The sequence below is a fragment of the Schistocerca serialis genome, chromosome 1 (genome assembly GCF_023864345.2).
Source record: "Schistocerca serialis cubense isolate TAMUIC-IGC-003099 chromosome 1, iqSchSeri2.2, whole genome shotgun sequence".
Taxonomy (NCBI): Eukaryota; Metazoa; Arthropoda; class Insecta; order Orthoptera; family Acrididae; genus Schistocerca; species Schistocerca serialis.
In genome coordinates this window covers 1,027,655,925-1,027,680,192 of record NC_064638.1, presented here as the reverse complement: position 1 = coordinate 1,027,680,192, position 24,268 = coordinate 1,027,655,925, and the positions used below count along the sequence as shown (strand labels likewise).

At 42.0% G+C, this 24,268-nt stretch overlaps 1 protein-coding gene across 1 annotated transcript in view; it reads right to left on the bottom strand.

Moving 5' to 3' along the window:
• The window catches only part of LOC126455064 (lutropin-choriogonadotropic hormone receptor-like), an 805,745-nt gene that overhangs the window by 196,874 nt on the left and 584,603 nt on the right, over window positions 1-24,268 (bottom strand). Inside the window, exons 10-11 of the mRNA XM_050091146.1 lie at window positions 21,000-21,083; window positions 15,023-15,495 (exon numbers count right to left, since the gene is read on the bottom strand). Coding sequence (XP_049947103.1) covers window positions 15,023-15,495; window positions 21,000-21,083 — 557 coding nt within the window. The remainder of the gene's footprint in view (window positions 1-15,022; window positions 15,496-20,999; window positions 21,084-24,268) is intronic.

Genomic DNA, 24,268 nt, shown 5'->3' with positions numbered 1-24,268 from the left:
CTCCTGAACTGTGAGTCGTAAAATGGTATAATTTTTCTGGTTCATTCAGTGGTATTTGTTGATCCTGTCTGCAAAGTGAGTCGCGAAGACAATTAGTAGTAAAGAAGTAAAAAATTAAATCGTCATGCTTTTTCCTGCAGTTTTGCTACATGAACAGCGAAAATGTAGTAGGCGATAAAATTTTTCCTTTCATCATTTTCTCGGGGTTGTCAGCATGAAACAGTTTGATAAACGTTTGAAATTATGCGTCAAGTTTGTTGCTACTCACTGTAAATAAAATTCTTCTGAGTTTGGGACAACACTGTCATGCTCGGTGTTGTTTAATATTTCGTGATTGTATTTTGAACACTGTGGAGGCAAGAACTGAAACGCTGCGTGAATTAAAGGCTTTCTTTGAAATCAATTCACGTGTCCCTTGCCGGAAAACAGTCCACCATCTTCCCAGTTCAATTTAAGACGCGACTTCGAACTGTAACACGGCCGTATGTGATCTTCTGCGAGAGGGATACCTTCATAAGACGTAAGGCGAGCAAACGGAATCATGTGGTGTGTGCCTGATGCAGTGCACATCCAACTTCATCCCTCACGTGTACATCCTGAGCTTTTTCTTGAGGACTGTATAAATAGCAGTGTGTTCAACATGAATGAAATTCATCAGAGCATCAATTGTTACTCATCGACCAGACCGCAGCTTTTGGTCTACTTGTTGCACGAGTTCGTCAGCTTTGGTAGGCGTTTGTCATGCACACTTTGACGGCCGTTTGCAACCTCTCGACATCATTTTTTAAACCTTCCTCCAGTCATAGGGGCCCATAAAGCAGGCAGAACTCCCGATGACGTTCAGTTCCTGTAGATCCTTTTGTACACTAAAATCGAATTACCGCATGCAGCTGGCAGGACTAAAGATTTTCGAATCCATTATTGTTTACATTCACCCACAGCAAGACGAGTACGGAATCAAAACAATGACTTTTGTGGCTTCATGAACAGTCTATTCGTAAAATTTTATTCTGGGTCGCCAACATTTAAGTGTAAGCAAACAGACCATACTTTTAGAATACACTTCTTAGTTGCATAAAGTACGAAATTTATATCTTGTAGAGACGACCGTGACTGCAATAATGGTTAAAATAATTTTAATTTTCCGACATAATCACCAGTATGTTTACAGACAGTCAGTTTCCACCATCTCTAACGGCCGTCCTTAGACCCTTGTGATGCACAGGACCATCCATGCGCTGTGTTAGCTGTTTGGGGCGAAACCGCTTGTCTGAAAACATAACGATGACTGTATTTGAAAATAACAATAATTTCAGTGAGGCACTGGTATTACAAATTACTTGCTACGATTATAGTGATGGAAACATTGTTCTATTCGCACAGCCGAACTCTTCACTTAGACGAATCTTATCAAGGTTACCTCCCAACACATCATATAATAAACATAGGAAGATGAATGTCTGATTTCCAGAAACAATGGTCAGAATTACAGAATACAAGGACGTTTTGGCTAGCGTCTGGAATATCAGCTTTAACTGTTAATGTAATGTATGTTTCTAAGTAGAGCTGATTTCTGACGAACTGAAACGGTATTCGTTTTTTACGGAAAATTACTGGGTTAGTAGTATAGCGAAATCTAAAGCGATGGAAATGACCAGAAAACTTCCTGTGTTTCATCGAGGCACAGAAAGAGGCCAATAACACGGTTTAATTTGAACCTATTTGTTCACAGCAAACACACTGCCTCTCGTTCCGCATAACACATACAGAATAACCCAGTTTTTGCTCACAGTAAACGCTTGTTTTTCCTCCATTTACCAAGTCTTGTAACTCATTAAGTTAAGTCAATAATCAATTGTTTGCACACAGCAACCGTGATTGAATGAAATAAAGAGAGTGAGCGATCTGCGAACCGAAAAACTGGAAAGTTTGCTTAAAATTCACAAGCTGCACTGCTACATGTCATCGTTAAAATAACAGTGGAATATTTTTGCGTCTAAGCACAAGCGTTTTACTGGTAAGCACTGTTCTTATATATTCTGAATACTATGCTAGGTATTTGGTATCTTTATATCTCTGACCTGTCTTTTATGTAGTTGTTAGGGACTTGTGATCACCATAATTAACTTCATCAAGTGGACAGTTGTAAAATAAACATAAATTGCTCACATTTTTCGTTATGATGTTGAATTATATAAGTTGCTCCGTGTATACATTTCAGCCAAAGTCCTTTTTAATTCTTCTTTTATAGGTAAAATTATCCTATAACTTGCTGTTACTTTTCTCACTTTCTTTGACAGAAATACTAAGTATTACATGAAGTTTTTACATTTCTAGGTAGAGTGTTTCCAGAAGTACTTAGAAATTTTTATTTAATGTTATGTAATAGTGCATTGACAAAAGACATCGCATATTTACTCACAAGCTTGCTTCATTTCCCAGATTAATTTTAGTCAAATTCTTCTCTCTGTTGCTTTCGGTTTTTGTATTAATTTCTTGTTTGACGTACACTATGTTAGTTCTAAAAACCTAATTTCTGTTACCATATCAGTATGGCCTCACACACATTCATCATGTAACGTCTCTTTGTCTAAACGTGTCTGATATAATAATGTTTCCGTGATGGTCCAAGATCATTTTCCGGCATCTAAAACGCTTTCGTAATTACTATGGTCAATCGTTCTTCAATTATGCTTTATCTTTTTACCGTTCTCCTGTACGTCCCCTGTTTTGAACAATGTTTTGAAATTATATCGCATATGCTACCATAAACGTTGTTGTGTCTGCTGTCGTATTTTAATGTCAGATTTTAATTTTGTTTCAAAGGTATTTCTTTTTATCTGCATAATTTGTCGCGTAACTGCTTCTGTATTCTGCAATCTTCAGATTTGGCTCCACTGGTTTCTTTGCTGCGAGATTCATTCTGAGATGTAGGCAAGAAACAACATTTCTGATTTTTTTCGATAGATGTATGGTCTTTGGTAATTCCAGCTGCCGGAGAGCAATTCTAAATGATGTATTTCCGTGTGTATTACACCGAAAATGAAGAATTATCTAAGGTACTCAAGTGTGCGAAGTACTGTTCACATAAAAACGGTGTGAAGGCTAGCAATACATCAAGATTTTTAAATAAAGCATTTACAGGTATTTCGGAAAGGAAGAATTTGTATATTAAGTCATGTTAAGAATACATGACAATATCGTTATACTGTTCAATCAGCATATGGTGGAACAACTAACACTAAAAGATATTGATGTTGTCGATATTGCATTCTTACCAAAAGCTACACGACTATAGAACAGTTTTTACAGCCAGAGAGCTGGATCAAAATATTGGCACAGAAAGATCACGCATTCTAAATGAGGATTTCGGAAAAGAACCAACAAGGCAAATAATACCAGAATTTAAAAGTAATATTTTAAACACCTTTGTCGTCTTGTTTTTCTGGAATGCGGAGGATTCCTATGTTCACATTATGTCTGCAGCACATCGTTTATTGTTTTGTGTATCTTACCGATGAACAAAAAAGACTAAGTAATTAGGCGTTTTGCATCAATCAATGATTTTATGGCAGCTAAATTTATTACATTTTGAGCCACTATTACTGGTCATGTTTCTCGAGGCATTTAATTTTCTTTGAATATAGTATTCTCTATTTATGAATATCTATGTTTTTAAATGTCTTAATAGCAGGCTAGTTATACTTGTAAATGAAAACTGCACAGTATTCTTTAAATATTACAGAACATCTCGTCCGCAACATTCAAGAGAAATAACTATGTTGGAATGTGAGAAATTACTTTCTATTACATTAGTCGTGTTCCGTGGATTTAGAAGAGAGATGTCTCTGGGATTTGGAAAGAGAACAGGGATGTAAATTCGAATACAGGGAAAATGATCGGTTGACGGTATTTAATAGTGATTATACTGTAGCTTAATGCATTAATTTTAAGGACTTCGTTGAAGATATTGTTCAGCGGAGTAGACAGAGTTTCCAACAGAAAGTTTTTTTTTTCTATTGGAGAATTTTCCTTTTGGACTTAAACTCTGCCACGTTACTCTGAAGGCATTCAGTACAGCTTGGCAGCTGGCTGAATACATGTGCAACGATGTATCTGACTCCATTTTCTTGAACCCTTGAGTCTTTGCAGAGGTTGTTTTTAATGCATATTTATGCTTGGCATCATTTTTTAAAAAAGAGAAATATCAGTAATAAAAAAGTATATTACTGAATGCATGTATTGTTAAACAGTTGTAAAGAAAACCCGTTTTTTTAGTACCAAGAACAAAAATAATATATAATAACAGAAACGAGTGACAGACAGTAATAGTGTATGTTTTTCCTTTTCTTCATTTATCGTCCATTTCATTCTACTTTTGGGTTAGAGAATTTGAGCGGAGTGGCAGGAGCTAGAATCCATCTCTTCAGCTGCGCAGTTTATATAAGAAACAGAACATTAAATAAAGACAATAAATACACGGATAAATCAGAGTTTACAGTACACGGAAACCACTTGAGAATTAAAGTGATGATTTACCACTTTAGACAAAAAAGCCTCTAAGGAAACCTGTAGCCATACTGGCATTAGATGCTAGAACGCTTGACTTGATGGCCAAATTAACTTTATTTCTCATCTTATGAGTCGTTTCGGGAGAAACCTATCATCAGTTCTGCTGTATAAAACATACAAATAAGAAAAGATATTAAAAGAAATATATTGCCTTAACGCAGTGAAGCTGCGAAATATGCCTATTAATATCACTACACAGTATCTTGACGCAACCTACTCCTCCCTGTAAACATTTCTTGTGTTAAAATTCGGCAGCTTTGAAACATCGTTAGTACAAACCCAAGATGACGACGTGAGAAACATTGAATATCCAACAAAAATAACGTTCTGTGAGTTTGAGCGTGGATTTCAAAGTGACATGGAAGCTAGAAAATGTGAAAAGGGAAATGCAAAGGCTCAATCTAGATATGAAATGTAACGGAAAAATATAGGAATTTGTGATCAGGCGAATATAGTGTGTTACCTGTGGCAGCAGAAAACGGTACAACTGGAGGAGGATTCGTTATACTAGGAAGGTTGGGCAGAGAGTGGGGTTACTTTGACAGTTCAATTACAGGTTTATTCTCAGCGGAATCGACAAGAAAGCAGCACCAACAACAGTAGTTTAAGTATACATACCGATGTCGCGAGCAGCGGATGAAGAGGCAGAGAAAGTATATGAGCATAATGAATGCATAATTCAAGACGAAAAGGGAGATGACAATCTAATAGTCATGGGTGATTGAAACGCAGTAGTAGGAGGAGTAGACGACAGGGTTACGAGAGAATATGGATTTAGTAGCAGGAATGAGGGAGGAGAAAGACTAATCGATTTCTGCAGTAAGTTTCGTATGGTAATAGCGCATACATTGTTCAAAAATCACAAGAGGAGACGGTGTAGCTGGAATCGCCCGGAGAATCGCAAAGATACCAGCTGGATTATATCAAGGCAAAGATAGGTCTCCGCAGTATCCTTTCTTCCAGGAGTGCTAGTTCTACAAGGTTCGCAGGAGAGCTTCTGTGAAGTCTGGGAGATAGGAGACGAGGTACTGGTGGAATTAAGGCTGTGAAGACGGGGCGTGAGTCGTGCTTGGGTAGCTCAGATGGTAGAGTACTTTCCCACGAAAGGCAAAGGTCCTGAGTTCGAGTCTCGGTCCGGCACACAGTTTTAATCTGCCAGGAAGTTTCGTATTAGAGCACACTCCGCTGCAGAGTGAAATTGTCATTGTGGATATATCAAGGTCATATGGAGTTTCCGATATCATACGTGGATTGCAAGACATACCCATGAGCAGATATACAGTTTGATCACCACTTAGGAATCAGAGTAAGCCCAAGTTTAAGAGAATCGTCCGAAAGAATCAACGTGGAAAGAACTGGGATACTGAAGTACTATAGAATGATGACGTACGTTTGAAATTCGATAAGGCTAAAGATATTGCGATAGTGAGTACCACAGTAGGCTGTTCACCTGAAAAGCAACAGACATTTCTAAAAAGGGTAGTCGCTGATGTTGGACAGACAAATATCACAATTCCAGTTTCTGCACAAAAACACAATCAGCAGACTAGGACTTGACAGACTGACAAAAGCTAGATCCTGTATCCGTTGACTGTTGTAACTGATTAACCTGTCTGAAAGTCTGGGGCACCATCATACAAACATGTGGGTACAGTACCGCACTTAAGTCGGTTTTCGTTATTACTGCAATTAAGATGTGCGGAAGTTCCAGGTGGTCTCAGTCAACGCACTCCATATCGCAGTATAAGCAAAATGGCTTTTATGTTAAAAGTAATGGCAGTTCCCACTGGACGCTACCACAATCTGATGTAGCGCTAAAGTTTCCGAAATGGAACATGTCCCACCCTTCTTCCTGGTGTCCGGCAATGGCCTAATACGGTCAAGTGTTTCGCGGAGACCGCTGAAGAGAAAATTTATGCTGTGTGGCGTAAACATGACAAACGGAACTGGGCCCCTAAATATAATAGCAAAGGGAATATTAACATATTCGTGTACGAAACGGCGATGATATTCGAATTATGACCTAGTTAATGGTCTTATTCTTGGTGTACACTGTTAGAAAAAAGATTTTGACTTGTTTTTTCATTCCCTGTCTTGACACAGCCCAAACCAAAAATTCCAAACTAGGATTCGAAGCCAATAACTTATCGTTTACCGGCGGTATTCTAGGAATCTGGAGGATGCAGTAAGTGAGGTAATGGGTTTTACGTTCCTGTCCAGCAGATAGTTTTAACTTACGAGAAAGCACACAACTCACTGCAGAGTGAAAGATTCATTCTGCATACGTCATGTTATTTGAGATACGAGTAGAGCGCATTGTAGAGCTATATGTCTTACGGTGAGAAAAGACCCTTCACAGCTGACAGCAATAATGCTACCTTTCAACTACAAAGTGTGAAAGGCTGCCGTTAGTCATGGATGGCATCTGTAGAACAGCAGAAACAAAGAGCTGTCACTACAGAGATGTACAGGGTGTCCCATTTATCTTGACCACCCTAAATACCTGTTTGTCCAGACGCAAATTACAAAATGTTTCAAATAAATGTTCTTTAGCCGTCAGGAGGACATCAATCAGCATGTTTGCCTTCTTTATAGATTTGTTTTTTACAAAGATATGAACAACGGCATGACTTTTTTTTAAATGGCACCCTGTATTTTTTACTCGCTGATTCATTTCCTCTCCTAAAGACCTATTGAAAAATGTATCACAGTGCATCATTCACTGAAAGAGAATGTTATGAATTACATAACACAACATTAACGTTGACGCTCCCAGAGCTTGGTGCAGGTACTCGGGGTAATGGAACACATCGCCGTGCTGACGTTGACAGAGGACAAATGTAAACGTGAGTAGAATGCACACCCGTCATTCCGTCAACCATCGTCAGTTGAAGAGTTGTGTGAGTAGAATGTACACCAACGAAGAGAAGGTAGAAATGCTACTCATCTATGGGGAATGTAAGTTAGCAGAACAGTAATTGCAATCCTGTTTTCTTATGTACGCGTACATTTAGTACAGTAGTTTACTCCTTTTAAATTCTGTTGTGTAGAGTAAGCATACAATAAAGGCGGTCCCTCCTACAAACGTTTCTTTTATTGCTGTTGGTGAGGCAAGCGAAATGCTACGCAGGCAGCGGAACTGCACAGAGAGCGATATCCTGACAGGAACTCACCTTCGCGACGGATGTTTTCTCGTCTTGTTGCGACGTTTCAGGAAACGGGAAGTTTCAACCCACGACAACGCAGTCGTCGTAACTCTCGCACAGACGAATCTGCCGAAGTTACTGTTCTCGATTCCGTTGCTATGAATCCACAGTGAGCACACGACGGCTTGAACACGAGATTGGCATTCCTAAAACCAGTGTATATCGTATTCTTACACGTCACCGGTTCCATCTTTACCATGTACACCTACGTCAAGAATTGCATGGGAATGATTTCTGTCAGTGGGTACTGCAGCAAGTCCTGGCCAACCCGAACTTCTTCTCCAATGTTCTATTTACGTTGAATGTTCCTTCTTAAACAAAGGACAGGTAAATATAAGGAACATGCATTATTGGTCCAGCGACAACCCACGATGGCTTAGACAGGTGGAACGTCAGCGTCAATGGAGAGTTAACGTTTGGTGTGGGATGCTTGATGCTACAATTATTGGCCCTTATTTCACCAATGATAGTCTAAGCGGCACAGCACACTCAGACGAATTCTTCCTCCTCTTCTGGATGAAGTGCCGCTAAGAACCAGAATGCTTTTGTGGTATCAACACGATGGATGTTCAGCACATAATGCCTTGCGTGTACGTCGTTTTCTGAAGTGAAGGTATACTGCCACATAGATTGGTCGAGGAGAAACAGTTACTTAACCTGCTAGGTCACGTGATTTAAATCCTCTGGACATTTTTCTTTGGGGATGCATTAAAGACGTTGTCTATCAAGATATTCCAACAATTCCAGAGGACATGCAGGAAGGTATCGTGCTTGCTTGAAATTTTCTTCAGCAGGAAACACTGGAAGCAGTAAATAATTCTTTCATTCAACGTGCACCAGTGCGGTGTCCAGGGTCACCATTTTTAGCAACTCTGAATATTCTACTCCTGGGCAATGGCACAGGAGACTCAAAATTTTGTGTTATGGTTTTACTTGGTTTTCATTTCTTTTCTGACAATTCCAGCAAGTGGACGAGTTTGTGATCCCGGGCTCAAAGTCAGTGTTGTGTTATGTAATTAATACCATTGTGTTTCAGTGAATGGTACACTATGATACATTTTTCTATAGATTTTTAGGAGAGGAATGAATTACCGAATAAAAACTACAGGGTGCCAGTTAAAGTCATACCGCTGTTCATATCTTTGTAAAAAACAAAGCTACAACGAAGGCAATCATGCTGACTGAAGCAGCCCTGACGGCTAAAGAACATTTATTTGAAACATTTTGTAATTTACATCTGGACAAACAGTTATTTAGGATGGTCAAGATGAATGGGACACCCTGTATATAAAATCGTGTGACATGACCGATAGCAGCAAATGTGCCAAGACATTGGGCAAAGCGCACTTTAAGTGTCAGGGATCTCCTCTGGTCGTATGGACTATACTTTCCTTTTAGGCAAATACCAGTGAACTGAGCGATGGTGAAGGGGTTCCCTATTGGAAATATGTGTAAGAGACAAATCAGTCCCGGCATTTACTTCGCAGTCATGAGACGGTTTTTACCTTATTTCTGGGACAGTAGGTCCATACTAAAATATGAAGTTATAGTGCACTTTAAGTGATTGTTAAAGGTGTAAGAGTGTGTAAATACCGTTACTAAACGAAACAAAAACGATGTAAACAACAAATTTTGATGTCAGAGTTTGTCATTGCTTTTAAAAATAGTTTGAACGATGGTCAGAAGTTGATGGTATCAGCTGGACGCAGACATGCGCGCCAAAGATTTTGGGGTCAGATTGCTCTTATTAAGCAATGCAGCCAGGAATAATGCACAGTGGATGATCGTAGATTTGCCGCCAGTTCTAGTGTGTGTACCAGAGCAGTAAAAAAGAAATAATGCTTAAATGAAGGTAATTGCGAAAACGTACTTTACATTGTCTGAGGCAGATGTAACACCAGTTTTCAATGACTCAGCATTTGTAAAACCTGACATCGTCAGCTGAGGGGCTCAGCGATACGGATTGTTATTAACTCATTCTAACGTAAGCATGGTAGGTTTTCTGATATTTTTTATATTTTAATGCTTTCAGAAAAAAGTGTATGAGAAAAACACTGAAAGCCAATTTCTCCTATTTTCATAGATCAAAGAACTGAAACCGGTAATTATAATTACATTTTATTGCGACCAAGACAATTAAAATTTATAACAAATGACTCAGCATCGTTTATTCCAGGATGGGAGCACAGTGCCGAACCTGTATCTCTCCTAGTTCACGCACAGGATTTGCGTGTGTTATGAGTGTGGTGGGCGCGTCCGTTGTGTAATAGCGCACAGATGCGTAAGTAATGAATGTTTTTCTTTGGTATAGCGCAGACCTCCATAATTTGGTTCCGCAGGTCGCAGAATGCACAGTCATAATCCCAATACGAGACGACTAGCATTACCATCGCGAATTGTAAGAATTCGTTTATTGTATAAGATAGTTAAATTAACATCTTGCTCGACATGTACTATGTACAAGTAGCCATCCAACTTGGTTGCTGGAGTTTTTTTCCTACTCCAAGGAGAGAGTGGTCTGTTTCAGATCCGTCCCATTGTACAGGTGGCTGGTCCCGGCGGAAGTTCGAGTCCTCCCTCGGGCATGGGCGTGTGTGTTTGTCCTTAGGATAATTTAGGTTTAGTAGTGTGTAAGCTTAGGGACTGATGACCTTAGCAGTTAAGTCCCATAAGATTTCACACACATCTCATTTTTTTCATTGTACAGGGTGGGGCAAATAAAAGTGGCCCGGACGAGTGGTTACCATTTGTGACAGCATTAACGGAGGAGGAAAAGACCTACAATTACTTCCAACCGGATGAAGCAACTGCCCATTTAGCCGGCCGAACCTTGTAGCACATTTACACAATCTTCATGACTGACAGGGCTGTTAGCAGAGGTCAGTCTGGTCGCGGCCCCAGCTGGCCACCCAGGTCACCTGATCTGTCAGTGTGCGATTACTTTGCGTAGGGAGCCATCAAGTCTAAGGTGTACCGCAACAGGAATTGCAGAATAACATTTAGTATGAGACTTCAGCAATTCCAGCAGTCCAGCTTCGATCCGCCTCCAGCAACTTGCTGACCAGGACCCAAAAGTACCAAGAGATAAATGGTTGTCACTTTCGACATGTGCTGTACAAAGGTTAGTACCGTGCTTCCTTTTCTCAGTTGTGTTTCTTTGTACCCTGGATGTCTGTTCTCCAGGCCACTTTTATTGCCGCATCCTGTAGATTCGTGTATCTGTGTAGCTGCCGATCATGAATCAGACATTTACAGGTTTATTTTTATTTTTCACTCTCTAGATAGAGCGTGCTGTTCGAGTACTGACACGTTATAGAGGCAGGATATATTCAGGAAAATAAGAGACAGGCTGATAGTGGAGCAGCGGGAATCCCAGTTGGAACTATTTGGCAAGGGATTTCCAGTTCTAGCATTCGCGTTACATCTAACGAAATTCCCCTGTTAGAACTGATATGTCTCGATGGCCTACCTGCCAGTACAAAAGGAGTGGGGGAGGGTGGAGGTGGGGGAGTATTGTGTTGTTAGCAGAGTGTGTTGGTCAGAAGTGCTCAGTGACTTCGAACATCGACTGTTCATTGGATGCCACCAGAGTAACAAATCCTTCAGGGATGTATTAACCCATATAAAACAGCCCAAACGTCAGTTGTTCATGTGATTACGAAGTATGAGAGTGGAGGAACAAAAACAGCTAAACAAAGACCAATGTAATAGCCGGGTATGGATGGCCATAACAATTGTTGTGGATCTGAAATGTTCGCGTCAGGAAGCAGCAGTTCACCATCCTAGTCAAGGTAGCAGTGGGGCAGTAGGTGGAACCCCGGTAACCTTCCGCCATATCAACAAAAAACATCGTTGGTTTAACTTAGATTTTGTTAGTGAAGAAACAGCAACAGTTGTAACGACGTTCTTCAGAAGCAACGCCGACCAGCGCGACTCAGCAGGAACACTGACGTGAGATGTGTGTGAGGCTGCATGTACACCGACTGGACGCAGATTTGCAGCAGGACGCCCCGGAGGAAGCGGAATCCCACTGCGGATCACATAGAGAAAGACGGCATTCAGCAATAATGCTTACACTTGCAGACGGAGGTATACAGCGACCTTATGCCCACACAGGCAGCACCACCCCAGTCTCGAATAACTGCCCTCAAGGGTAGAAGGCTAGCATCGATTAGAAGTAGGCTTAGAGATGGATCAGAGCCAGCAGTAATCCTGCAGTTAGTGAAGGCCAAGTCTCGGGGTTGCAGCATGTAGATTCGAGACATAGACCAGTGTGGACCTCTTTCCAAAGCTTGCGGCTGCCAGGCTGCATGGATCTGTCTAAAAATGAGGGGTATTCACACTGGGTTGGTTACACTTGTTTTGCCTAGGCATCGATTAATGTCACATGGTCGTAAAGCTCTCCGGGCATTCGCCAAGCTCAAGCCATTCCATCTACTTTTCACAGGGTATAACGTTATGCATCCAAATCATTCGTTTCCACAGTCCGATGTCTTCGCTCTTTACACCTTCTCAAGCGTCGCTTAGCACTGACTACATAAATAGGCAGAATATGGTGAGCTGCTCGTGTGTTCCATCCTTTCCAACTCTCCACGAGCAGTCTTTGTGCTAACTTAACTGCTGGAAGCACTTCGGAACTAGTGAGTGATTCTTTCCGTTGGTTTCACCCTGTTTTTTCAGTCACCCTGGGTGGATCCTCTCCGTCAGTAAATGAGTGTTCTGCCACTATGTTTTTTGGTGCTACTGAGTAAAATAACGACACTGCCACAGCTAATGCTGGAGGCCATGAGAATGGGCCAGATCAGAGCCGACAGAACACAGTTACCTCAGGAATACTTGCTGATATAGCAAGAACTGCCAGTGTGACGCCAGGAAATTGTCATATGGCAAACCAGGCCTAGACAACATAGCACCGGAGCTCTTAAAAGCCGATATTGGAAGTACTGTTAAAATACTCCATCCCTTGATGAAGTATATTTGGGTTGAAGAGAAATCTCCAAAGGAGTGGAAAAATGGTTTGATGGTAAAGCTCCAAAAAAAAAAGGGATATTTGTCAGACTGTAACAACTGGTGTGGTATTACATTGTTGTCAGTGCCCAGTAAGGTCCTCACCAGAATTATTTTAATCAGAATTAAAGAGTCTCTCGAAAGGCGGCTGCGTAAAGAACGGGCCGGTTTTAGGGCAAAACGCAGTTGGGTTGATCTTATTAACACTCTTAGGAACATTTTAGAGCAAAGCAAAGAATTTCGAGCAACCATGTACCTCGCATTCATTGATTTTCAAAAGGTCTTCGCTACTGTGAAACATAAAGTGCTCTGGCAGGAGTTCCGGAAGTATGGCACACCATAGAAGATCTTAAACATCATAAAAGATCTATATGATGGCTACAAATGTTGCGTACTCCACAACAGAAATATGACATAGCCCATGAAAGTAACAACTGGAGTCCGGCAGGGTTGCATTTTATCACCAACTCTTTTTCTACTTGTTCTAGACTCAGTTATGAGAAGATTCACAGCAGGCAGAAGACGAGGAGTCCAGTGGGGATTCCATGAACGTCTGGAGGATTTGGATTTCGCAGACAGCATAGTTTTATTAGCTCAAACGCTGACTGATATGGAAGCTAAATTAAACTTGCTGAAAGAAGAAGCAGAGAGTGCTGGCCTCAAGATAAATACAGGCGAAACAAAGGAAATGAGAGTAAATTCAGGGAACATGGAGGTGCCACTCTTAATAGGGGAGCAGCGGGTGGAGAATGTCTACTCATTCCTGTAGCTGAGTAGTATAGTGACGATGATGGTGGAGCTGGAGATAACGTGAAAAACCGCATTAAAAAGGCAGTTGTATCCAATATGGAATAATAGAAATATCATGTACAAAACAAAAATCCGTATTTTTAATACAATGTAAAGGCTGTCCTTCTATACGCCTGTGAAAGCCGGAAAAAGGATTAAAAGATAACATCCCAGTTACATAGCTTCATCAATAGATGTCTTCGAAGCATTATATCTGGTGGACGGAAAAATAGGTAATGAGGAGCTCTGGCGAATAACAAACCAGATACTTATAGAAGACCAGATACGAGAGAGAAAGTGGGGTTAGTTGGGGCATACCTTCAGAAAACCAGATGGAGCCATCGAGAAAAAAACATTGGAATGGAATCGCCAGGGAACATCTACATAAATGATCTTTTGGATAGGGTGGATAGCAATGTGCGGCTGTTTGTTGATGATGCTGTGATGTACGGGAAGGTGTCGTCGTTGAGTGACTGTAGGAGGATACAAGATGACTTGGACAGGATTTGTGATTGTTGTAAAGAATGGCAGCTAACTCTAAATATCGATAAATGTAAATTAATGCAGGTGAATAGGAAAAAGAATCCCGTAATGTTTGAATACTGCATTAGTAGTGTAGCGCTTGACACAGTCACGTCGATTAAATATTTGGGCTTAACATTGTAGAGCGATATGAAGTGGGACAAGCATGTAATGGCTGTCGTGGGGAAGGCGGATGGTCGTCTTCGGTTCATTGGTAGAATTTTGGGAAGATGTGGTTCATCTGTAAAGGAGACCGCTTATAGAACGCTGGTGCGACCTATTCTTGAGTACTGCTCGAGCGTTTGGAATCCCTATCAGGTCGGATTGAGGGAGGACATAGAAGCAATTCAGAGGCGGGCTGCTAGATTTGTTACTGGTAGGTTTGATCATCACGCGAGTGTTACGGAAATGCTTCAGGAACTCGGGTGGGAGTCTCTAGAGGAAAGGAGCCGTTCTTTTCGTGAATCGCTACTGAGGAAATTTAGAGAACCAGCAGTCGAGGCTGACTGCAGTACAGTTTTACATTTCGCGGAAAGACCACAAAGATAAGAGAGATTAAGGCTCGTACAGAGGCATATACGGAGTCATTTTTCCCTCGTTCTGTTTGGGAGTGGAACAGGGAGAAAGATGCTAGTTGTGGTACGAGGTACCCTCCGCCACGCAGCGTATGGTGGAATGCGGAGTATGTATGTAGATGTAGATGTAGATGTAGATGTAGACCTAGGAGCACATGGGAGAGGACAGTGGAAGGGAAAGCAAAAAGAGTTGGCAAGACCTGCTCAGAATTGAGGCAAATGGCCAAAGACAAAGACGGACGGCGAGTTCTCCTGGATGCCCTGTGCCCCCATAGGGGCCAAAGGAACTCAGTCAAGTAAGTCAAACCAGGCGACGGGCGGCTGCAAGTGCTAAGCAAAACGGCGACGTACCTGCGCGAGAGGTTTCCGCAGAGGGCGTGTATGCGCGTGTCGGGGATGCGCGCCGTGGTCTGCGAGAAGTCGCCGTGGTCCTCGTGCTCGTGCTGGTGCTGGCCGTGGCCGTGGCGCGGCGTGGGCGCGGGCCGCAGCGGCTCCAGCTGCTGGAAGCCGGGCTGCGGCTGCTCGCTCTGCCACGAGTAGGCGTCCTCGTCGGCCAGGTCGCCCCAGCCCGCCTCCTGCGCCGCCCCCAGGTCGCCCCACCAGCCGCCGCCCTCCTCCGTCAGCCGCTCGTCGCTGCCGGCCGAGTCGCCCCCCTGGAAGCTGCCGCCCCACTCGCCAAACTCGCCGAACTCCCCGAAGTCCCCGCCGTGGTCCGTGTCGCGGCGCCACCTCATCTCCCCCTCGGTGGTGGCCGCAGACGCGCCCGCCTGGCCCGTGTCGTCGAAGTCGGCGCCGCAGTAGTTGCGCATCATCGCCATGTAAGCCTGCACAGCCACAGACACATCTCTGCAGCTACGACACATCTACACTACTGGCCATTAAAATTGCTACACCACGAAGATGACGTGCTACAGACGCGAAATTTAACTGACAGAAAGAAGATGCTGTGATATGCAAATGATTAGCTTTTCAGAGCATTCACACAACGTTGGCGCCGGTGGCGACACCTACAACGTGCTGACACGAGGAAAGTTCCCAACCGATTTCTCATACACAAACAGCGTTTGACCGGCGTTGCCTGGCGAAACGTTGTTGTGATGCCTCGTGTAAGGAGGAGAAATGCGTACCATCACGTTTCCTGATTGTACCCTATTGCGATTGCGGTTTATCGTATCGCGACATTGCTGCTCGCCTTGGTTGAGATCGAATGACTGTTAGCAGAATATGGAATCGGTGGGTTCAGGAGAGTAATACGGAACGCCGTGATGGATCCCAACGGCCTCGTATCACTAGCAGTCGAGATGACTGGCATCTTATCCGCATGGCTGTAACGGATCGTGCAGCCACGTCTCGATCCATGAGTCAACAGACGGGGACGTTTGCAAGACAACAACCATCTGCACCAACAGTTCGACGACGTTTGCAGCAGCATGGACTATCAGCTCGGAGACTATGGCTGCGGTTACCCTTGACGCCGCATCAAAGGCAATAGCGCCTGCGATGGTGTACTCAACGACGAACCTGCGTTCACGAATGGCAAAACGACATTTTTTCGGATGAATCCAGGTTCTGTTTACAGCATCATGATGGTCGCATCCGTGTTTGGCGACATCGCGGTGAACGCACATTGGAAGCGTGTATTCGTCATCGCCATACTGGCGTATCACCCGGCGTGATGGTATGGGGTGCCATTGGTTACACGTCTCGGTCACCTCTTGTTCGCATTGACGGCACTTTGAACAGTGGACGTTACAGTTCAGATGTGTTACGACCCGTGGCTCTACCCTTCATTCGATCCCTGCGAAACGCTACATTTCAGCAGGATAATGCACGACCACATGTTGGACGACCTGTATGGGCCTTTCTGGATACAGAAAATGTTCGACTGCTGACCTGGCCAGCACATTCTCCAGATCTCTCACAAATTGAAAACGTCTGGCCAATGGTGGCCGAGCAACTGGCTCGTCACAATACGCCAGTCACTACTCTTGATGAACTGTGGTATCGTGTTGAAGCTGCATGGGCAGCTGTACCTGTACAGTCCATCCAAGCTCTGTTTGACTCAATGCCCAGGCGGATCAAGGCCTTTATTACGGCCAGAGGTGGTTGTTCTGGGTACTGATTTCTCAGGATCTATGGACCCAAATTGCGTGAAAATGTAATCACATGTCAGTTCTAGTATAATATATTTGTCCAATGAATACCCGTTTATCATCTACATTTCTTCTGGGTGTAGCACTTTTGATGGCCAGTAGTGTATTAAAGTTCAGTGTGTGATAGCATGGGCCGGCCGGTGTGGCCGAGCGGTTCTAGGCGCTACAGTCTGGAACCGCGTGACCGCTACGGTCCAGGTTAGAATCCTGCCTCAGGCATGGATGTGTGTGATGTCCTTAGGTTAATTAGGTTTAAGTAGTTCTAAGTTCTAGGGGACTGATGACCTTAGAAGTTAAGTCCCATAGTGCTCAGAGCCGTTTCTTTTTGTGATCACATGGTGACTAAAGTGAACTAACAACAAACCACCGTTACTCTAGCACCAAACCGCCACGAGGTTACTCCTAGTGAAGTGTCACTACAGCTGTGTGGGGCGTATTAATCTTAGAGTAGAAATATACCTGGAGTGAGCATTGCGTTCTTCGCTTGTTGCCAACATAAGCTGGAATTGTCACGTGATCTCGGGACGACGTTGTTTGTTTAAGTCAAATTCACATTGGTCGTGACGTCACGTTAAAACGTTCCAAACGGCAGTATTTACACAGTTCGTCAATGGACCGTCACATCACATCACGGAACGACAAGGTTTCTTGGGAAGAAAGTTTTACGGTATCGTCGTTTGCTAACTTCGTAAGTTAACCTATTTTGGACGCGCTCACTCGTGTTACTGCAGTATTTTTCTGTCTTCGTAATCTGGTTTGTTTTCGTGCATAATTGCAAATCTTCCGTGACGACTTGGATATTTTTTCCAAGAGTGTTCTTACACAAGCGAGGCCAGAAATACGAGAGCGAAAAATTTCTTAGGTTTTGCACTAACAGAACATAGCACATTACCGAACAAAATTTTCAAGAACATATGTTATGGAGTTTGCTTTGGCCATTAATAAATTTTGTCTTTCATAGTTCCTCAATTCCAATACTGTCCTCTGACATTTTGTATCACTGCTGGTGACTTATAACCTCAGTTTCGCCGTTAGTTACTGGGATAAGGGAATTGGCATGACGTGATGTTACTGACAGTATGATTACACGACGACGTGGCGGTGCCTTGACGTGATGCACGTTGGTTCAAATGGTTCAAATGGCTCTGAGAACTATGGGACTTGAACATCTATGGTCATCAGTCCCCTAGAACTTAGAACTACTTAAACCTAACTAACCTAAGGACAGCACACAACACCCAGCCATCACGAGGCAGAGAAAATCCCTGACCCTGCCGGGAATCGAACCCGGGAACCCGGGCGTGGGAAGCGAGAACGCTACCGCACGACCACGAGATGCGGGCTGAGGCACGTTCATTTTGCTCTTCAAAGAAGAGAGACAAGTTTATTCCTGGTATCAAATGGAAATTCTTATGGTGTCTAGATAACGCCTATAACAAATCCACATCATATATGAAGGGAATGTGACCGTACCAGCGATGTAATGATATTATGGACAAACCTGCGGCGTCATGGGACTTGTGACCACGGTGGCAATGTGTGTTGACAACAGAAAATCAATTCTGTGCATCTTGATGCTCACTCTAGGGATATTTCTACTATATGTTATTAATGAAAGAAATAAATTTCCTGAATGAACCTATGATTATTTTGGATTTTTGCTAATAAAGCCGTCTAGATCCTGGTAGAGATGTTGTCTGCGGCTTACAGCCCCCGACCGGCTGCTGGGCTGACTGTAGGATGAATACAGCCTTTCTTCTCCTTGGCATTAGGAGGGGAAGGGTGGCGGCCCAATCGCTCCAGCCGCCGTTTTCCCTCGGGAAGATCCGTCATCACCTGATAGCAGGTTGATCCGACGTCAGGCGCTCCTGAAGGGACTAAAAGGAGGAAAAATCTATGCCGCGCACTGGGATTAAACACAAGACTTCAAGGGCCGGTGTCGAGTGTTCTACCCGCTTCACCACCTCAGCTACCTAGATCCTGGAGGCGCCTGGATTTTTAACTAATACTGAACTTAGTTTTACGAATTCTGCGTTTTAATATGATGGAAGTATCCGAACCGAAATGCGTGTACACTGAAGAGCCGAAGAAACTGGTACACCTGCCTAATTTCGTGTAGGGCCCCCGCGAACACTCGTCGTGGCATGCACTCGACTAATGTTTGAAGTAACGCTTGAGGGAACTGACATATGAATCCTGCAGGGCTGTCCATAAATCCGTAAGAGTACGAGGGGGTGGAGACGTTTTCTGAACAGCACGTTGCAAGGCATCCCACATATGCTCAATAATTTTCATGTCTGGGGAGTTTGGTGGCCAGCAAAAGAGTTTAAACTCAGAAGAGTGTTCCTGGAGCCACTGTGTAGCAATTCTGGACGTGTCCGGTGTCGCATTGTTCTGCTGGAATTGCCCAAGTCCTTCGGAATGCAGAATGGACATGAATGGATGCAGGTGGTCAGACATGATGCTGACGTACGTGTCACCTGTCAAGAGTGTCCACCCCTGGTAGCTGAGTGGTCAGCGCGACGGAATGTCATATCTAACGGCCCGGGTTCGATTCCCGACTAGGTCGGAGATTTTCTCCGCTCAGGGACTGGGTGTTGTTGTCCTTATCATCGTCATTTCCTCCCCAACACACTTCCATGGGTATGCCCAAAGTTACTTCTACGTCTGTTGATTACTCTCCATGGAAGATAATCTGCTGCATCCTCCCTACCAAAAAATCATCAGTCCACTCACAAATTTTTCTTGATACCCCATATGATAATATATTTGACAATAACACGTGGTAATGAGTTAAATGCTACAATCCTTCATGCAATACAAAGGAGTGCGTCGTCTGAAACTGCTCAGAACATTGTAATTATGAGCTTGAAGTGAGTTACACTACATATTAGAAAAACTGAATGCAAGTAACTTTGCTTATTAACTCTTTCTGACTAATATCTTAAACTTCAGTCTACTCTTCGTCACTACTACATCGTGATCTGAGTCTATACCTGCTCCTGGGTACGCCTTAAAATCTAGAATCTGATTTCTGAATCGCTGTCTGACCATAATGTAAAGTAACTGAAATCTTTCCCAAGTATACCTCCTCCTCTTGTGACTCTTGACTATTCCTTATTGCAGTGTGTATAGCTTTAGAGAATTTCAAGCGAATCTCTTTGTTTTTAGCACTTGCATGTCCCTCATCTTTGCGTACTGATTCTTCCTGATTAATCTCTTAGATTTCAGCCTGATCTCCCCCCACAATAGTGGAAATAAAAAGTTTAACAGTCCCTGGCGTAAACATGATGTCTTTCAAAGAAAAAAATAACCTCTTCGTTCAGTTACATCGAAAACTGTAGGAACTGACTGTGATATAATGCTTATGATTTCAGAAATTTTACTTTTTGTACTAGCAGTTTCCTCATGTGGTCAATCACTGCAAATTTCGCACAAATTGCTTCTTAATTTTCAGAAGAACAAATCCCGCCTGTAGATCGTTGTAATTTTTTGTTCTTTCACTGTCAAATAAATTTTTGAATTCTTTCTTCGTGGTAGTGGAATGTCATTTCATATCAAATTTACACCACCAACCGACTACTGAACTGCATAATAGATATGGAGAATTCTCATTCCTCTCTCATCTCAGTCACATTCCGTTTTAAAGGCTTGTGACGATACATCGCTAGATTGTCTCTTTTTGTGCAAACAGCAACTGGACCTGACAAAATCCTTCGTACCACGAGGAAACAGCGAAGAGTAAACCGCGGTGACACCTCGATTCTGCCGAACTGAAGAGAGGTGTGCATACGGGGAAATGCCATACGGCAATAGTAAATGAAATGTCGCGCAGTACCGGACACTTCCGAGAAGGACCGAGCAAAGCCGAGGAGGCTGAGCCTCGTCCCGCAAGCGACCAGCGCTGCCGTTCCCATGCGGTTTGGTAAATGAGGGAATCAAACAAACAAAAGTCAATTTGACGTTCTTCACACCTCCACACACATATTTTTTTGAATACTTCGTTGGTTTTTGAAATGAAAATGCAAATTCTGAGTCGTTTTTTGCATAACAAAAACTCTTTTAAGTTTGAACTGCTAGTAAACTGTATGTTTTTACAAAGCAATATCATAAAATGTTATAATGATGAGGTTGACCGCCGAGCCCTAAGAATTCTAAGCAAAACTGGTACTGACCTTGTGCTTCTCAGGGTCGTGCCTGGCTGGAAACTTGAAGGCGCAACAGTGGAAGCTGTACGTCAGCCATGCCTCCCGAAGGTGCTGTAACAGGGAACAAGCAACGCTAATAAAGTACATAAACATTACTTTGTGCGCTACTGTATTTATAGTGGATTTTCCTTGGGAAACCACTTGTTATTAACTCTTTACGTTGGTATCTTATTCAATTATAAAATTTTATTATGTGACCTGGAAATATTTTATCCAATAGCTGCTTAATTCTCCGTATGTGTTCACTAGACTCTCCTTTTAATTTTATCAGCGCATTCTGTCTTTGGTGCCTTTTATTGGACGGAAAGTCACTAGTCACTAGGCGTAAATGGGAAAAAACTGCTGTGAAACATCATGAGATAAAACTCTTCATTTAAGTTTCAACGCATAAATTTGTTCAACTACTTGGTCATGCCGTCTTAAAGAGTCATCATTTAAATAAGGGAGCAACACTGACAGTTATTTAAGGGGCTCCGGAAAGGCTCAAAATCATGAAAAGTTCAATTTTTACTTTTTTGCGTTTTCTGAATCTGCAGACTATTACCTTTTAATAGATATATAATTTATTCAATTCCGAAGACTACAACTATTTTTAAATTTTTTTTGAAATGGCTCTGTTAAACTGCTGTCAAATGGTGTTATTATTAACGTCCGTGTTCATCAGGTACATTTTAGTGATGTGAGATAAAGTATGTGTTGTGGCTAACCTGTGATGGTTCAATATATATCGCTGGTGTGATTGTCGATTGTTTCATGTTTATTTACTCTGTCGTTATCTCGAAAATATTCGTAATTAATTCTGTTTCTTGAGTCTCTGTTTTGTTGAAGTATAATAATGAGTAAAAGTAAAGTTATTAGAAATCCTCTGAAGGCTTTTAAGAAAAGGAGAAATGTTGGAAAGCCAAAGGTATGTGTTATTACTGTAAACAATAAAGACGATAACCAAGTGCGTGAACCTAACCTCTCAAGTACACCTGCCCATAGCAGTCAAAGTGGGAAAGAAAATACTTCACAGAAGAAGCTTGGTTCAATGAGTGAAAACTATGAATGTTTTATGGGCGATTCGGATGTGAATGAAATATTTGATATGTCGGTTCTCAAAGGAATTGTTTCAAACTGTGTAAGATGTATTCATTGTAGTGAAGTTGGTCTGGAACTCTCCATAATAAAGCACGTAGGACTTGCTAGTGAAATACAACTGAAATGTGATAAGTGTTCATACATGACCACCTTTTGGAACAGTGTTGCAGTAACTGCAACTGAAGAAAATGGTAGCAAAATCTACGAACACAACATCGAGCGATGCTTGCTTTTGACAAGGAACGCCTTTGGGCTGCAGACAGGGCTGTAAAGAGTCTAGAAATACAAGCAAGAGTAAACAGGAGGAGGAACAAGAGGAAGCTGGAGGAGGAGTTTGCAGAGGATGAAGATAATCCATCCTATGGACCTGGAATGCACTAAAAAGTTAATCCAATCTTTGTCGCTCGATTCCCAAAACTTTTATTTTCTCATACTAATTACATGTTTTCTAAGGATCTTCCAAACATATTTGTTTCAAACTTTCAGTAAATGTTACAAGTACCTTCTGCATAATTTAACACAGCCTTTTTCCAAAAAACTGTATATTTTTGAATATATAAATAAAAAATTGCAAAAAAATATTGTGAATTTTCATTACAATTGAAAAAAAAATCATCTTTAATAACTGAACTAAAATTTTGTAAAATCCCTGTGTTAAGTTGTAGCCCATATTCCAATAAATAATCTGTAAAAAGTTCAACTTCCTACCTCAAATACTTTGTGAGGAAAGATGTAATTTATAAGCGTTATTTTAACATTGCAAGTATAGGGCGTTCCGGAGCCCCTTAACGTCTTCTCCAGCATGCGAATGTGCTAGTCTATTCCTTTTCGCCCAAGCGTTCTACTAAAAAAATAACTGATAAAATGTATGTTTTCGAGTGTGCATCAGCAAATATTTGCCATTATTATGGAACAGTGAACTTGCTTTCACTTCTGTGTGATATTATCTTATTAGCTCAGAGCTTTGCTGATACTGGCAATAATGCTGGATTTAATGATTTATGTACAGCAGCATTCACGTCTACTTTTGCTGACTATGGAGGGGATTTTCCTGAAGCGGGGTTTTCACGACATTTCGTTCGGAGTTGGCGCCTTCCTCCGATTGGACAAGAAGCGCGGGAAGTTCAATTAGGTGAATCAAGAAAATTGACTTTTGACTTCATAAGAAGATTTTGGTGCGCTCGGATACAAAAATCATCTTAAGTTATCTATCAGTGTTTGTTTAAGAGGATATAGAGAAGAACAAAATCGTGTAAAATCTGCTATTGTCTTTTGAATGTGTGGAAATAAATTCGTCCAAACTCATAAAAGTTAATTATCTATAAAAGGAGCTTTGCGTTTAGTAATATGTAAGATATAAAAGTAGATTCTAAGAATATCAAGCTGTTTGAAAACTACTGTACATTTCTCCACTCCACTACGACCTGATATAAATATTTACAAGAAATAAAATCTGTGTGAGCGCAGAATTAGGAACCAAAAGAAGGCTCACCAAACCATTCTGCGACAGGGTGCGAGGACAGGTTAGTGACCACAGCGATGTATCGCGGTGGCAAACAAATACTGTTCTAGAAAAAGTACATGCCGAAGCGAGTGGGTCGTGCAGTAAATAGATACAAAAAAAAAAAAAACTTAATGAAAGCGCCGACTGGCGGCACTGATAATAAACAGGGATTGAAGTAAACTAATGCTAAACACAGCCTATTAAAAATGATAGGCCCACTAAAACTACTCTTAATAATTAAAAAGTAGAGAATCTAGCGATAACATAGAAATTAACTATTTCAGTGAACTGAGAACTCTTAAGCTGGACCAAAATGTCAGTCAATAGAAACGAGAAGTGGAGAGGGGTGAGTGATAAGAGAATGGACAGAAAATGGTAAATATGCGGAGGGCAGAGGGAGGGGGGAAGCCTAAAATTCGGTTTTTAGTGGCCAATTGATCCTTAAGGCTCAAGTTTTACGACCACTTGAGAAATTTAGTTATCTCTAACTCTTCCAAAAGGGGCAATTTTTTTCCCATCTAGGTACTACATTTATGATGAGACAATCGAGCGTCGGTTCCAGCAGAGACCGGTTTCTATTTTTCAAAGCTAGTGAATGGTTCGAACAAGGCCAGTTAAGAACGCGGAAATTTTTGGGTTTTTAATAGAAGGC